We start from the raw sequence: 16,111 nt of genomic DNA, 5'->3' as shown, positions 1-16,111 counted from the left end.
AATTTCTCATTCAACTTATGCCTCCCCTCAAAGAAAACATGACTTAAAATGACTCATATAACCTGGCCATCAACCTGACCCTCTAAAAGGGCTCTTCCCCATAGCACCTTCCTTCCTTCGTGAATGGAGCCACCTTCTACACATCCGAGAAAATTCTCAACTCTACTCTTTTCCTTACTTTCCACATCCAGACCCAGTATCATGTTCCACCCTACACCTTCTAAACAGCTAATAGGTTTGACCCCTCCTCATCATCCCTACTGCCCCTGCACAGCTCCAATCCACTCTCTATAACCAACACTGGGACTTTCTAAACCATACTTGTGACTGAAGTGTTTCACCCTCTCAGGTAGTATGGTGCAGTGATTAGAAAATGGGCTTCTTCCTAAACCAGGTTCTACCACTTAGTTTTGCAGCCTTGAGAAGAATCCTTAACCTAAGACCTATTTTCCTCTTCTGCATAATTCAAGTAATATCTACCTTATAAAAGGATTCTTATAAGAATGAGAGATAAGGTATGCAAAATGCCTAGCCCTAAATGGAGCTTTGTACAGAATTAAGTGCTTTATTATTTTTATTATTTTCTTATCTGTAAAAATGAGCAGTAAGTTTCTGAATTACTCTGAAGATTAAATAAGATGTAAGGCACCAAACACAGTGTTACTAAGTGTTTCTTTTCGTTTCCTTTTAATGGTTCCCCTATCCCCAAGACAAAACGCGGCTACTGCCACTTTCCCAATATCATCTCCTGCCGCTTGACTTCACATGTCTTCTCTAGCATAATGAATTATTTAATAGTAAGACTGCATCTCTTCATGCCTTCCTCTCCTTCAAAGCCATATTTACAGGTACAACACTACGTGTGAGAAAGACTTTACTATATATTTCAACATGCAATAGTTATCATATTTTCAAATTTAGAATGTAATATCCATCAGGTATAAGTGTATTGAAGGGGATGATATAGCAGAATATTCATAAGCATGAAAATCTGAAAAAAATCATCAAACCATGGTTACTGTACATGTTCATGCAAACATAATGAATGTGATGAAAGATATAACATCCTGTTAAATGATATCTGAGCAATAACTTTTCCAGAGATGAAATTTTGAGTTGAAATAAAAAGAAGGAATGGTGCAGGTTAGAGCAACTGGGTCAAAAAAAAAAAAAAAGAATGACTGAAAGTGATTGTGTTTGTTTGTTGAGGTTGTTTGTAAATACTTTGCAATACTTTCCAAAAGCATATGTTGATATATTATAGATGTTTTAATTAATTTGGTAATAAATATGATAATATAAACATTTCTCTTTCAAAACAGTGAGAGAGAAAATACTAGCTAGGTAAATAAATTATTAACATTCTCTATGTTTATTCCTAGATTGGAAACGAAATCTGGGGGCTCCCTCCCCCCACTATGATTTCATGATTTAGCATATACAAACCTAACAATCTTTCCAAGCATATGAAGAAAAAAATTTCTGTTTAAAGTTGAATCCAAATAATTAAATGGCTTTCATCAGGTCCCCAATGTGACAGTCTCTAAAAATGTGTAAGTTCAATGTTTATTCCTTGAACGATTTAACCATAGCCCTGAAAAAACAGAAAATTGGCTCCAGGAAGATAAGCTGTTCATTGTCCACAAAGTGCTTCTTTAGCAAATGGTGTCTACCCTTGGCGTCAGTGTTAAGAATATAAGCAAAAAAAGAATGAGTTGAAGATTCTTAGTACATAGTCTACCGTAACCTAGCTGCAAAACTTTTCTAAAGTCACATGGATATGTTTTCTACAATGCTACCAAGAATGCTGAATCATTCCTTTCTATGGGGATCTTTTTCAACTTTACTACTTTTTAAATTTCAAATAATTTTTAAGTAAAAAATAAAACAAACACAACACAAACAAATTTAAATTCTAGGAGTTTTTTTTTAATGTATGTATATTTTTAGTTTTAAAATTATTTTGGAACTATGACTCTTCCTCAAACACTACTTTGGCCTAAGTGACATTCACAGTGCTGATTTACACACATCCCAAACATACAATCAGCCAGAACCAGAATATAACTGGGCATGGGTGCCCCTCAGGTCACTGAAAAGCATGCATTACTTGTGAAATCATAAAACCATGCTCAAGTCTTTTACCAGACATGTTGCTTTGTCCAGCTCCCCAAAGATAATTAAAAGGAGAACATTAGGATGATGGACCAATTACTTTTAATGAATCATATTTGTTGAAAGAGCCTAAAAATAAGTCAAAGATTTTATACTTGGCTTTGTAGATAAAATGCAACATTGTTTACTATATGTATCTGCAAATGAACAAAACTTCCCTTTTAAAAATCAGAGCACTCATAAAACATGTCTTTCAAAAATGGCTTCTATATGATATCATCATTGGGATATCTCAGTTTGCCCAATTATTCTGGATTTCCTTTTCAAACAGGAAATATTATTGAGACTGATTTAGCGCATTTAAATAATACTCCCGAGTAAAGTATACATTTAAAGAATAAAAATATCAGGTCACATTATCAAATGATCAAATATAATGATTATTTTATTACTCTTAAATACATTTTTATGTAATTGCTTAAGACAGTTCATTCAGAATGAAAAACGGAATTAATTTATGCTAAGTGCAACTCAAAATACATATGTAAATGAGTATCATTTGGTAAAAATAATCCTGATAAATTTTTTATTAACCTCCTGCTATATAGAACAAAATATCCCTCAAGTTTTTAAAGAAAAAAATTTATAACTGCTATTTGCATTATTCTGTATTAAGAAATTACGAGTTGTACTATTCTCACAAAACGTTTTTTCTCATTTTTCCCATTATTGTTGATGACAGTAACATAAGTAGTGTTTCAATACCAGTCACTTCCTATACTTCCTAATTTTCTTAGTCTTTCTCTGACACTAACCAATATTGACTAGTGAATGTTTGATAAATGTGCCCCTTCTTCCAGTATAAATTTATTCTTTAATAAAATATTTATTATACACTTACAATGTGATAGGCTTTGTGTTAAAGGCTTTGGATGCAAAGTAAATTAAGACAGATTCCTTTCCTTAAGAGCTCATGGTCTGGTAAAGGCAAAAGACAATTGCATTATGGTTTACTATACAGGGTAAGTGCAAATGACACAGAAATACCCCTAGAAAGGTTGTTTAAATCAAGCAGGAAGATCAGTTAACAATAATACTCCATTTCATTAAATTAAGTCTACCTCCTTTATCAAGGAGGTGATGGCTTACCACTGCCTAGCTTGCACTTCCTCACATTGGCAAAGCAGTGTTGACAGGTTTAAACATCAAAACATCCCTGAGAATTACAATCACTATCTTGTTTCCTGACTTCACTGAATTTAAACATATCTGACCTAACCTAAGTTGGAAAATACCCGTGAGTCCAGCTGTTGTTAAGAAAAGACATGTACATGGTAAGAAAAACATGAACTCAGAATTTACAGCCTGATACATGAAAATCAGATTTTTAGTTGGGGTTTTTACCATATGTTTATTTGTTAGCAGTCAGGCATCAGAATAAAAATAAGACATACCTGAAAGTGTGTTTACCATATTGTGTACTAGATTAGAAGACAAATTGATTAGATAGGTCATAAGTCATGTTTTTTAACTGTAGCAACATAAAACAGACACCCTCCAAAACACTGAGTAAGAAAAACGTTTTTGATAATATATACCAAATTTAGAATTAACACTTAAAAGCCAATATGCACCTAAAAATAAAGACTTGCCACAAAGAAAAGCAGTGTGTACACTTAAATTTATAACGGTGACTTGTTACCCATAGTGCTTCAGGAATCAGGTAAAATAAACTGAGTTCCTTCAACAGTATGTATATTCTTATGAGTGCTTGATAGGAAATCAAAGCATATCCATTATTTCCTTCCAAACATTAGCCAGTGTTTAAGAGAAGCCAAATACCGAAAGACTAAAGAGGACCAGTGTTATAACATGGCCCATTTGTGATCCTCTGGTTTTACAAACACAGTCATTTCAAACAGAAGAGCCTCATTTGATATGGACGGCTACCCTTGTACTTGATACATACCATTCAGACTATGTGTAGGGGAGTTAAATTTTCCCTGGTCAGGGTGACCTTATATGACTTGGGCATGGCTCTGCCTCACTCAGAGGTGAAATCGAGGCAGTGGGATCACCCAGCAGAGTTGTTTTTCTCAGGCAGCCCGATGACAAGAATAACTAAAGCTAAGGAGAACGAAGACTGCCCAGAGTTTGTCAGATGGGATTGGCGGAGAGTTCTAATAACAGTTCCCTCTCGCACCAAGGAGTGGTTACATTCAGAAGGCTGAGAGGTACCATAGATCCTACATCCTGAAATTGTGGGTCCCTCAGCACAAATCTACTCATCGCCTTTGTGGATTATGGGATTGTCGCTGGAACCTGGGTTTGAAATAACAGCAGTTTTGAGAAGTTGGATTTACACATTCCAACCGAGCTGAATGTCGCCTTGGAGTGCTGAGACTTAAAGACTTCTGAATCTCCCTCCCCCACAGCCTAAACAGCCACTGCCTCTCAAATTCCAGCTTATACATTCACTTCCTGGGCAATTTTTCTCTTGGGGGTAAAACAATGGACTCTTTCAATCTTCTCTTATCAACAAAGGACTCTAAGACGAAGAAACATTCCTTTCAATCGCAACCTTTCCGACTTCTTTACAAATGATGAGTGGGCGTCGGGGGTGGGGGGACGGGGGCCGAGGAGGGATGAGGTGACAGGCAACTCACCTCTTTCAGCTGCTCCAGCTCCTGTTTGAGGCTGTCGTACTCAGCCTCCAGCTCGTCATACTGCTGTTTGAGGGTCAGCTTCTCCTCCAGGACCACCAGCCCGTACTCGGCAGCCTGGATCTTCTCGTGGGTCGTCTCTGTGAGCTCCTTGGTCAGCCTCTCTATCTCAGTCTTATAATGGTCCACAGTCTGCAATACCTCTTCTGCGGCCATAGCCCCGGTGGATGGAGGCAGGAGGGGGGTGTCGGGGTGGGGAGACGGATGCAAAGCAGGCGGGGGAAGGGGGAAGGAGGTGGGGAGGGAAGGGTAAAAATGGAAAAGAAAAGTGTGGCTGGATGAATGAGCAACGATTCCCCGACTGCTGCTCCGGCGGCAGCGACTACACTGCCGGAGAAACTGAGGAGAAACGCAACATGGAGAACGCAGGGAGAGGATCAGGGGCGAGGCGGCAGCCGCTGCCGCATGTGTCCTCTGGGTCAGCAGCCGTGCGGCATGGCCTGGGCTGCGGCGGCCGGGGACGACGAGGGGCTCCGGATTCTGCTTATTCAGAGGCGCCCGGCCGCCATGTCTCCCGGGCAGCGTCACTGCAGTCTCCCCGGGGCCTGGCGCTCCCCGGCTCGCGTCTCGCTCGCTCGCTCGCTCCACCTGCTCCCTCTGGCTGTGCTGCAGCCGGTGCGGAATGATGCAGTCTCGGGCCCGCTCCCTCCCTTCGCGCCTGGCCCCGGCTCCGAGCAGGGGGCGGGGAGGCGGATGGAGTCAGCGCGGGGGGAGGGAAGGAACCGACGGAAACATCCCGAGGCGCCTCCCGCCGGGCGCGAGGGGCCGCCGCCGCGGGCTGCACCGGGCGGGGGGGGGGGGGAGGCGCGGGCCGGAGGCCGAGGCGGAGGCGGAGGCGGCGGGACGCGCGCGGGGGGAACCTCCGCCCTGCCCGGCTCGCCCCGGGCGGGAGTTCCTCCCAGGACTTTGGCCCGTGGACGTCGCGGCCCCCCGGAGTGGCGGGGCCGCCCCTGCTCTGCCTCTGAGACGGGAGCCAGAGCTCCGGAACTGCCTGGAAAAGGCGCCTTTCCCAGAGAAAAGCAAACAGTAACTAACGCGCTCGGGGCCCGCGCATCCTTCTCGCCCCCTGGGCTCGCAGCCTCCTTCCCAGCCTCCTGCACCCAAACCAACACCGTGTTTCCAAAGCCTGCCAGACGCGCCCCAAGGCGAGCGCTCTCCCCGACCCCCACCCCTTCCGCCTCCCCTCCCTTCCCCTCGCCAGCTTGGCCTGGTTTACCTCACACTGTCACCAAATAACCTTATTACCCCTCAGGACAGTCTGCACTGAAGTTGCTTGACCTCGCACAGCGTTCTGTGCCCAGCTTGCCACAAGATTGGATCTGCTCCGAAAAATGCATGCACCCAATAAGCCTCTAGGTACTCCTCTTTCTTGCCTCAGTAGTTCTACGCTACACATTCTTCAATAAAGGAAAACTGCATGAAATTCCCTATATATGGTATCAACGATACCCTACAATAAACATGTTTAAAAGAGTAAGAGCTAATAGTTCTTGAGACCACGTGCCAGCCATTCTTCTGAGTATGGTATGTGCATTCTCTCTAGTTCTAATGACCACTCTTGGGAGGTGGGAACCATTATCCCCAATTTAAAAGTGGTGAAAGAAAGGCACAGGAAATTGAAGGATTTGTCCAAATCAGGCAACTCTTTTTTTTTTTTAAAGACTTTATTTATTTATTTGAGAGAGACAGAGAAACAGCATGAGAGAGGAGAGGGTCAGAGGGAGAAGCAGGCTCCCCGCTGAGCAGGGAGCCCTACGTGGGGAGCCAGGATCACGACCTGAGCCGAAGGCAGATGCTTAACCAACTGAGCCACCCAGCCCCCCCAAATTAGGCAACTCTTAAGTAGTGAAGCCAAAATTTAATCCTAACTCCAGAGCCCTAAACTGGATCATTATATTGGCCTCACCACTCATTAATAATACACACCCAGCAACTAAATATTATATGCTCGTGAAATGACCACTTTGATCAATATGAAGAGTCACAAAAGGAGCCGAAGACAAAGTCAGAGTGAAAAACCAAAAATGGAGAAGAGATGAGAATGGAGAACCTAGAGGAAAGGGAGAAATAGCAGAAAAGGAGTGATTTCTGTGGAAATGGAAGGGAGGCTCTGGGATCAATAGACCAAAGGTCTTACCAGTTCCTTCCTTCTCTTCTATTGGGTGCCACTATTTAGAGAGCTGTTTCTCAGTGGCCAGGAGGTGCTCAACACACATAGAATTTTCTGATTTAGAAAGCAGGACTCGATGCTCCTCTTCGTTTTGTAGATGGTAAAGAAAAAAAGATAGTTGCTGATGGTGTGGGAAGAAGAGCAAACAAACAACAATGCTCTTACAAAGCCTGGACTAATAGGCAGTCTGGATGTCATTTTTCACTGCCTCTGAAAACAGACAAAAAAATATTCCTTCTGGATGCTGACAATAACGACAGAATATTCTCTTGTGATTATCTGATCTAGAAAGAAAGAAAGAAAGAAGAAAGAAAGAAAGAAAAAAAGAAAGAAAGAAAGAGAGAGAGAAAAAGAGAAAGAGAGAAAGAAAGAAAACACTTGAAACACGCTACAAACCATGAATTCCAACCTGGCAGAGAAGCAGGGGTAATAATGACCACAACATTCCACGTATACTGCCTTGATGTCCCACTCCAATTGAGAAGCTCCTCCTGGGTGCTCCTGGAGTGCCCATCCTCTATCACAGTGATGAATGATCATGAACCACTGAGAGAAGAGATGAAAGCTGTAATTGTGGGTAGCCAAACTGCCTTCTTCCCAGTATGCCCCTGGCCTTTCCTCACTCTGCAAAGTGTAAGAGCGCTTCCAAAGGAATCATAACACTTGGGGAAGATTGCCTGTTACTCCCTTTCCCTTGGATAGAACTAAGAATGGAGTTTGCCTCTGTGACTTTCCTTCTTCGAAGTTTCCATTCCCCCCCATTCCCTGTGCTCTGTCCTGCCCCATTTTTCTGATGGATCAACTCTTGTTAATGTATTCAGTCTGACTTCATTCAGACATTACACTATCTTAACAAGATTTTGCTTATTACAACTTTGATCCTTTATATGTTGGTATTTAACTTGAAGAAAATCAGCTTGTATACCATACTCTTGCAGGACTGCACAGTTAGATTTCTCTTCATATAGATGTCATACATACCATGTATATATAGGTACAGACCTAGATATAGATGGATATAGCTATAGATCACTGACAAGTATCTAGAAAAGAATTTCTTAAACCATTCCTGGAAGTAGGGTTCTCTCATATTTCTTTAAATTAGCAGCCTCCAATTTCTTAGGAAACTTTCTTGCTTACAAATATTTAGGGAAAATTAGGGGCGCCTGGCTGGCTCAGTCAGAAGAGCGTGCAACTCTTGATCTCGGGGTCATAAGTTCGAGCCCCATATTGGATGTAGAGATTACTTAAATATTTTTTTTTAAGATTTTATTTATTTATTTGACAGAGACAGACACAGTGAGAGAGGGAACACAAGCAGTGGGAGTGAGAGAGGGAGAAGCAGGCCTCCTGCGGAGCATGGAGCCCGATGTGGGGCTTGATCCCAGGACCCTGGGATCATGACCTGAGCTGAAGGCAGACGCTTAACGACTGAGCCACCCAGGTGCCCCTTAAATAAATATTTTTTAAAACACAAATATTTAGGAAAAATTATATTTTGTGACTTAGTACCTCAAACCAACTTCTCGCCAACTTTGCATGAATATTGCTTTCTCTTGCTCTCATTCATTCATTCATTCCTTAAACAGATATTTATTAAGTACCCCTTATGTCCTAGGAACAACAGGAGGCATTGGGAAATCAATGACCAGTAAGATGTCAGTGGTCAGTGGTCCCTGACTTCATGGAGCTTATGTTCTGGGAGGGAAGAAGCAAACAAATACATGACAAAACAGACCAAAAGCAGACAACAACAGGGATGCATGAGTGGTTCAGTCAGTTAAGCCTCCAACTCTTGGTTTCAGCTCAGGTCATGATCTTGGGGTCATATCAGCCCCATAGTGGGCTCTGCACCCAGCGCAGAGTCTGCTTGAGATTCTTTCCTCCTCCCTTCCCCTCCCCCTTTGTTCTTCCCCACCCCCAGCCTCTGCTCATGCTTCCTCACTCTCTAAAATAAATAAATAAATAAATAAATAAATAAATAAATAAATAAATAAATAAAATCTTTAAAAAAGACAACAAAAAAGATAAATTAATACAAATATTCCAAATTGTAATACTGATAAGCAGGATACAGCATAATGGTTAAGAGCAGAAGCTAATCTGCTTGGGTCAAATCCAACTTCGCCACTTACTAGCTATGTGTGCCTCAGTCGCCTCATCCTTAAAGAGGGGACAATAATATAATTACTAACAAGATTGTTGTGAATAGAACAATATTTGACACCTAATAAGCAGCATATGTGTGTTTGTTTTTAAGTTTTTGGGAAAAAAAAAAGAATAAGATTGAGATAGAAAAAAGAAACAACAGAATAATCAGTGGAGATCTCTCTGCAGAAGTGATATTTACCTTAATATCTAAGGTATCTGAAGGAACTGGATATGCTAAATGTGGAGGAAGAGCTTTCCAGGAAGAGGGAAGGGCATGTGTAAAGGCCCAAGGCAGAAAAGAGCTTGGTGAGTGCAAAGAATAAAAATCAGAAGCTGAGGCTTATAAGCCAAGGGTAGGTGACCTACGACTGCACTAGAAAGACAACACAGAAGGGACACTCAGATCATGCCTGCCTTGCAGGTTAGACTAATTTGGATGTTGAACACCTGAAATTAATATAATATTATACGTCAATTATATCCCAATTTTTAAAAAAGAAAAAAAGAAGAATATGGTATTTCAAATTGCAAACATTTGCAGAGTAAAAATTTTCCAAGGCAAATGAGTTTCACACCACACAAGAACAAGAGGAGACAAAATACTTCTATTTTGCTTCTCAGCATGCTTTAGAAAAAATTTTAAATAACCCTAACTGGTTTAGCCTTAAAGTCAGAATAGCTGGTAGGTTGTAACCTGGGATTTTAAAGCTGCCAGAAAGGACTTTTTAAATCCTCTGCTCTTCTTTCTAATTCCCCTCAAAATGATGCCTGAAACTCCTTTGGTAATAAAGAAAGATGCTTATTATCTCATAATTAGAAATAACTTTGAAATGCAAAAAGTTATTAAACTTAAATTTATATTTATATTTGCTTTATATTTTTTTCCTGATTCTGATAAGAAAATACCCCAAGGAAGGAACTGAAGGGCTGAAGAAGTGGAGGCTGGGAACATTGCAGACAAACATTATCTAATTCACATCTGTGCCTAAGGCTGGCCTTGCATCCAGCTCTTCAAGATTTGAACAGAATTTCTTAATATGCTTCTTTCTGCCAAAATATATCCCCTTCTCTGGTTTTTTGATGGCCCTAGAATTTATATAGAGATTCCGAACCTGTTCAGAAACATTCCTTTACCCAACAGCTTAAAAAAAAAAAGAAAAAGAAAAAGAGAAGAATAAGGAATTTGGGTTTTACTCTCAGTGCAGTGGGAGACTTGATTATTTAGTCAGGAAATGAAATTATTTCATTTATATTTTAGGAACATCACGACTACACACAAAAAAAGTTTGGTGGTATCAAAAGATAGGAGGGGTACCTGGCTGGCTCAGTAGATCCTGCAGCTCTTGATCTCAGGGTCATGAGTTCAAGCCCCACTTTGTAAGTAGAGCTTCTGAAAGAAAGAGAGAGAGAGAAAGAAAGAAAGAAAGGAGGGAGGGAGGGAGGGAGGAAGGAAGGAAGAGAAAAGGGGGTGCCTGGATGGCTCAGTTGGTTGAGCATCAAGACTCTTGGGTTTGGTTCAGGTCATGATCTCATGTGTCATGGGATGGAGCCCCACATCAAGTCTGCATCAAGCACAAATCGAGCCCCTCATTGGGCACCACACTCAGCAGGGAGTCTGCTTGAAGATTCTGTCCCTCTGCGCTGCCTCACTCACACATGCTCTCTCTCTCTCTCTCAAATAAATAAATAATAAATCTTAAAAAAAAAAAAGAAGAAGAAGAAGTGGGGTCACTAGTCAGGAAGCTGTTGTGATTGTCTAGAAGAAGATGGTGGCCTGGACTGAGGTGGTAGCAATAGGGAAAAGAAATGAATGGATTCCTAATATATTGGGGGAGGGGGAGGGGAGATAGAAGTCTCAAGACTTGTTTGGGGATTGGATGTGGGATAGAAAGAAAAAAAGCAACCATTAACAAATTCTAATTTTCTTTTTTAAAGATTTTATTTATTTATTTGACAGAGACACAGCGAGAGAGGGAACACAAGCAGGAGGAGTGGGAAAGGGAGAAGCAGGCTTCCTGCAGAGCAGGGAGCCCAATGCGGGGCTCGATCCCAGGACCTTGGGATCATGGCCTGAGCCAAAGGCAGACGCTTAATGACTGAGCCACCCAGGCGCCCCACAAACTCTAATTTTCTGACTTGGGCAACTGGGAAGATGGCTTGCCATTAGTTGGATGGGAAAAGCTTTGAGGAAGTTTCAGGAAATTATGAGTTCTATTTTGGACAGATTAAGTGTAAGACACTTTGGAGACATTTGACTAGAAATGTTAAGCAGACAATTGGATATAAGACCAGAATTAAGAAGAGACTTCTTGGGAGGTATAACAGTTCTCCTCTGGAAACCATTAGCATTAGATATTTTGTGGGTTTGTTTTTGAAAGTAAACTCTACACCCAATAGGGGGCTGGAACTCATGACCAGGAGATCAAGAATCACATGCTCTTCTGCCTGAGCCAGCCAGGCACTCCAGCATTATATGGATTTCAAGTGAAGGAAATGGATGGTATTATTTAGGAAAAGAGTACAAATAGAGAAGAGAAGGGGGTCCCTGAGGTACCCCTATTAAAGGTTGAGTTGAAGAGGAAAAGCCAATAAAGAAAGTTAAGAGGTAACGATAGAGAACAAACTGATGGTTACCAGAGGGGAGGTGGGTGGGGGAATGAGTTAAATAGGTGATGGGGATTAAGGAGTGCACTTGTGATGAACACCGGGTATTGTATGTAAGTGTTGAATCACTATATTGTACACCTGAAACTAGTATTACATTGTATGCTAATTAACTGGAATTTAAAAAAAACTTGAAAAAAATGAAAAAGAAAAAGAAAGCTAAGGAGGACCAGTCAGTGTGGTTAGGAGGAAAATCAGGAGAGAAATATCTGAAGGGAACAAAAAAGAGCATTTGAAGAGTGAAGGAATAAGGACCAAGTCAAAGACATTGAGAGGTCAAGGTCAAGTAAGATGAGGACAAAGAAATGTCACCATATTTAGCAACATGCAAATGGGTACTCTTTTTTTTTTTTAAGATTTTATTTATTTATTTGACAGAGAGAGACAGCGAGAGAGGGAACATAAGCAGGGGGAGTGGGAGAGGGAGAAGCAGGCTTCCCTTGGAGCAGGGAGCCCGATTCGGGGCTCGATCCCAGGACCTTGGGATTATGACCTGAGCCGAAGGCAGATGCCCAACAACTCAGCCACCCAGGCACCCTGCAAATGGGTACTCTTGACAAGAGTAGTTTGTGCAGAGCAGAGAGCATAAAAAAACAGAATATAGGAGATTGAAACATGAAAAGAGGTTTAAGATGTGGAAACAGCCTAAGCTGACAACTCTGTGCCACCAGAAACAATGGTAGGGATGACATACAATGAGAAGGTGGATCTGGATTGGAATCTCAGCTATGAACTGCTGGTGGGAAATCTGTCCTTCAAGAGCATTTCACACTGAGACCTCCAAATGCACCCTCTCACCCTCAAGGTAAGAGTGCGGTTTCCCCCATCAATGCCTTTTGAGCCAGAACTTGATCTCCAAGCTGCTCAGATAACAGCCCCCTGAGCAGCTGCCTCTGGCTCGGATCCTGGAGCACACCCCTGGGTCCAGGCGCACCCCCAGAAGGTGCTGCCTCCCTCCCTCTGCTCACATGGCTTCCTGTGCCCCAGCTACTCTCTTTGGGGTGCTTATTCAGGGAGCACTCCCAACTCTGCTACCTCATCTGTCTTTTGTCTCTTCTAAGATGCAAGATGCTAATGAACAAAAGCTGGAGTATTTTGTAAGGGGGGCATGGGGGCAGAACATAGCTGTTCTCTCTTGTTTCACATCTTCAAAATCAGTGACTACCAAATTCTCTGGGGTTGTTTCTTAGCCACAGCCTACATCCTTGTCATCTTCCCACCAGAAAGACACTGATATAATTTTCACTGGGATTACATTTCTCCAACTGTGTTTTGCTTTACTTTCTAAATGATATTTTCTTCAAAACTCTTGATTTTACCGTTTTTGCCATCAGCATTTGCCTATTTCGGGGGTAATCTCATCTCGTTAATTATTTTTTCATCATTAAATCTGTCTCCCGGGTGCCTGGGTGGCTCAGTCGTTAAGCGTCTGCCTTCGGCTCAGGTCATGATCCCAGGTTCCTGGGATCGAGTCCCACATCAGGCTCCCTGATCAGCGGGAAGCCTGCTTCTCCCTCTCCCTCTCCCCCTGCTTGTGTTCCCTCTCTCGCTGTGTCTCTCTCTGTCAAATAAATAAAATCTAAAAAAAAAAAAAAAAATCTGTCTTCCATGTATTTTGGCTGAAAACAACCACAAGAATTTGCACATTGTAGTACACAAGCTAATAATAACTTATTCTTTCTTTAAAAGAAGACTAAAGGGATGCCTGGGTGACTCAGTCAGTTAAGTGTCTGCCTGTGGCTCAGGTCATTATCCCTGGGTCCTGAGATCGAGTCCCACATCGAGTCCCACATCGGGCTCCCTGCTCAGCAGGAAGCCTGCTTCTCCCTCTCACACTCCCCCTGCTTGTGTTCCCTCTCTTGCTGTGTCTCTCTCTGTCAAATAAATAAATAAAATCTTTAAAAAAAATAATAAAACAAGACTAAAAAATTCTGACTGCCATATATTATTTCTTTAGAATTCGTCCACTGACCTGCCTTGATTTTCTTGATCTGAAGCAATGTTCTAAGTCATTTGTTTCAGAAGACCAATTTCTCTTTTTTATAAAGTTTATTTTGAGGATCACTTTAGTGAGCAAAACTATATGCTAACAGCTAAAGTGATAGATAGAGATAGATACATACCCAGGTCTTTTTTTTTTTTTTTAAAGATTTCTTTTAATTTATTTATTTGACAGAGAGAGAGATAGCGAGAGAGGGAACACAAGTCGGGGGAGTGAGAGAGGGAGAAGCAGGATTCCTGCAGACCAGGAAGCCCGATGCGGGCCTCGATCCCAGGACCCCAGGATCATGACCTGAGCCGAAGGCAGACGCTTAACGACTGAGCCACCCAGGCGCCCAATACATACCCAGGTCTTAAAAGGTGCTATGGATCAAAGAACATAAAGATTGTTTTGAATAAATTTTTGTCACCCAGCTGAGTCAAGAGCTCAACTATAGTTAAATATCATGGATTTATAGAAACAATAAACCCATATAGTTGTATGGCTTTTTCCAGAGGATCAGGTGTAAGAGTGGAGATGGTGGGTAGATATATCAGTCCAGACTTAGGGTTTTGTCAGTGAGTGTGTAGGAGAAATAGGAGACAAGGAAATTGAGGATATTGATGAAAAGGTAGCTGGTGGGTTAAACTGTGGAACATGGCCAACTGCTAGGTGTCTCTCAACATCTATTTTCTTCTATAATAATTGCATACCTAATTTTTTGCTGTATGAATGGTCATGTAATAAATCTGGCTATTTATTTAAGTAATACATTCAGTTACTTGCCAGTAACTGGCATCTGGCTAATTGGATTTAAGAAGTGGTGTGTACAACTCCGTAATTGTCCTTAACATGAGGAGGTATGCCCTTCTCCCCTTTCATTTTAATGCTGGCTGGAATGCAAACAGAATGACTGAGCTCCAGGAGCCATCCTGGCCATGAAATCACTTTGATAATGAAAATCATATAGACTGAGCAATAGGATAGAAGGTGCCTAGGTCCTTAAATCTTAACAGATGGATTGGTGAGATATCCAGCTTTAATGTTCCAAACTCAACCCATGTAAAGTGACTTTTTTTTTTTTCAATTAGAAAAAAATAAAGAGCTTGAGAAAATCAGCTTAGCTCTTATTCCTCCTTCCTGACTGCAAGGAGCACCTAAGAAGAGCAACATTAGAAATCATCTATTCTAGTCAATCTTTTTTTTTAACAGCCTTGTTGAGATATGGGTCACATACCCTAGAATTCACCCATTTAAAATATACAACTCAGTGGTTTTTATTTTATTTTATTTTTAAGATTTTATCATACAGGCTGCGGTCCCAGGTAATATCAGAAGGTAGATGAAGCTCAGGATTTAGCATTTACTCAGGACTCTTAAATAAAACTGAGGTTAAAAGGCAGTGGTGACTTACAAAACACCTCATACACTAACATGTCCTGGAGGAAGAATTAGTTATTTCCTGGTTAGCAAAGTGTCCCATATCCTGGGGACAAGAAGTTTGATTCCCCAACAAGAGCCATCAGCCTTTCCTTAGGGAAATAGATAAATCTAACTTTAAACCTTAGCCATCCTACTTCCAAGCTGTTTGATCTTGTGCAAGTTACTTACCTGCTCCAACCTCAATTTCCTCATCTATAAACAGGAATGACTGTACACCTACTTCACAAGTGGTTGTGAGGATTCTAAGTACTAATTTCTTTCTCCTTCTCAGGACCCTCCTGTTTACGATAGTACAATATTCATCAAGGATTTAGGGATTAAAGAAATATGACAAAAACAAAGATAAAAAACTTACAGATGAAAAACCAGATGTGTTTCCTGTACGGAAGCTGTTTTGGATCTCATTAGACCATAATTGAAGGAGACTTATGCTGGAGGTTTCACATTTGATGCACATGCATCAGACTTTGTGTGGAAGTTGAAAGAGCCCAGGAAATAACCAGAATGAAGAGAAGAAGGACTGAGAATGGATCCTGGGCAACACCCATATTTAAGAGGCAGGTAGGGGAGGTAGAGTAGGATCCCTGAAAGAGGTAGAGTTTTCTCCAGTATATGTGTGTGTGTGCATGCATGCACACATGGGCACACTATTAAAATGATCTCAAACTTGTCTAGTTCAACCTGTCTTCTCTACATACAGAAGCTGCCTGTCCCCTGCACACCCTGCACTGGTATCCTAGAGCATGGTTACTAAAGATGCTCATACAGGGCACTGAATGAGGGATCCCACAGTCTTGTGGTGGGTCAATTATCAGCTTAATGCAAGTTTAGGAAGGAGTACGTCCCTCCCCATATCTGTGAGAA

The 16,111-nt window shown here is 41.6% G+C and overlaps 1 protein-coding gene across 19 annotated transcripts in view; it reads right to left on the bottom strand.

The window, feature by feature from the left end:
- The window catches only part of BICD1 (BICD cargo adaptor 1), a 206,231-nt gene extending 200,764 nt beyond the window's left edge, over positions 1-5,467 (bottom strand). For 4 of the 19 annotated variants that reach the window (XR_014145652.1, XR_014145651.1, XM_081821449.1 and 1 more), the window contains exon 1: positions 4,782-5,448. Coding sequence is in view for 13 of the 19 variants with exons in the window: in XM_081821449.1 (XP_081677575.1) it covers positions 4,782-4,994 (213 nt within the window). In the remaining 6 variants the exon portion in view is untranslated. Of the gene's footprint in view, positions 1-4,084; positions 4,438-4,781 lie in introns of those variants that run through there. The other 15 variants (XM_081821459.1, XM_081821454.1, XM_081821457.1 and 12 more) reach the window with 8 other exon arrangements.
- Between the last annotated feature and the right edge of the window lie 10,644 nt (positions 5,468-16,111).

This window comes from Leptonychotes weddellii, chromosome 5 (assembly GCF_054177405.1).
Source record: "Leptonychotes weddellii isolate Sample4059 chromosome 5, ASM5417740v2, whole genome shotgun sequence".
Lineage (NCBI taxonomy): Eukaryota > Metazoa > Chordata > Mammalia > Carnivora > Phocidae > Leptonychotes > Leptonychotes weddellii.
The sequence above is the reverse complement of the archived record's forward strand: the minus strand, read 5'-3'. Positions and strand labels throughout refer to the sequence as shown.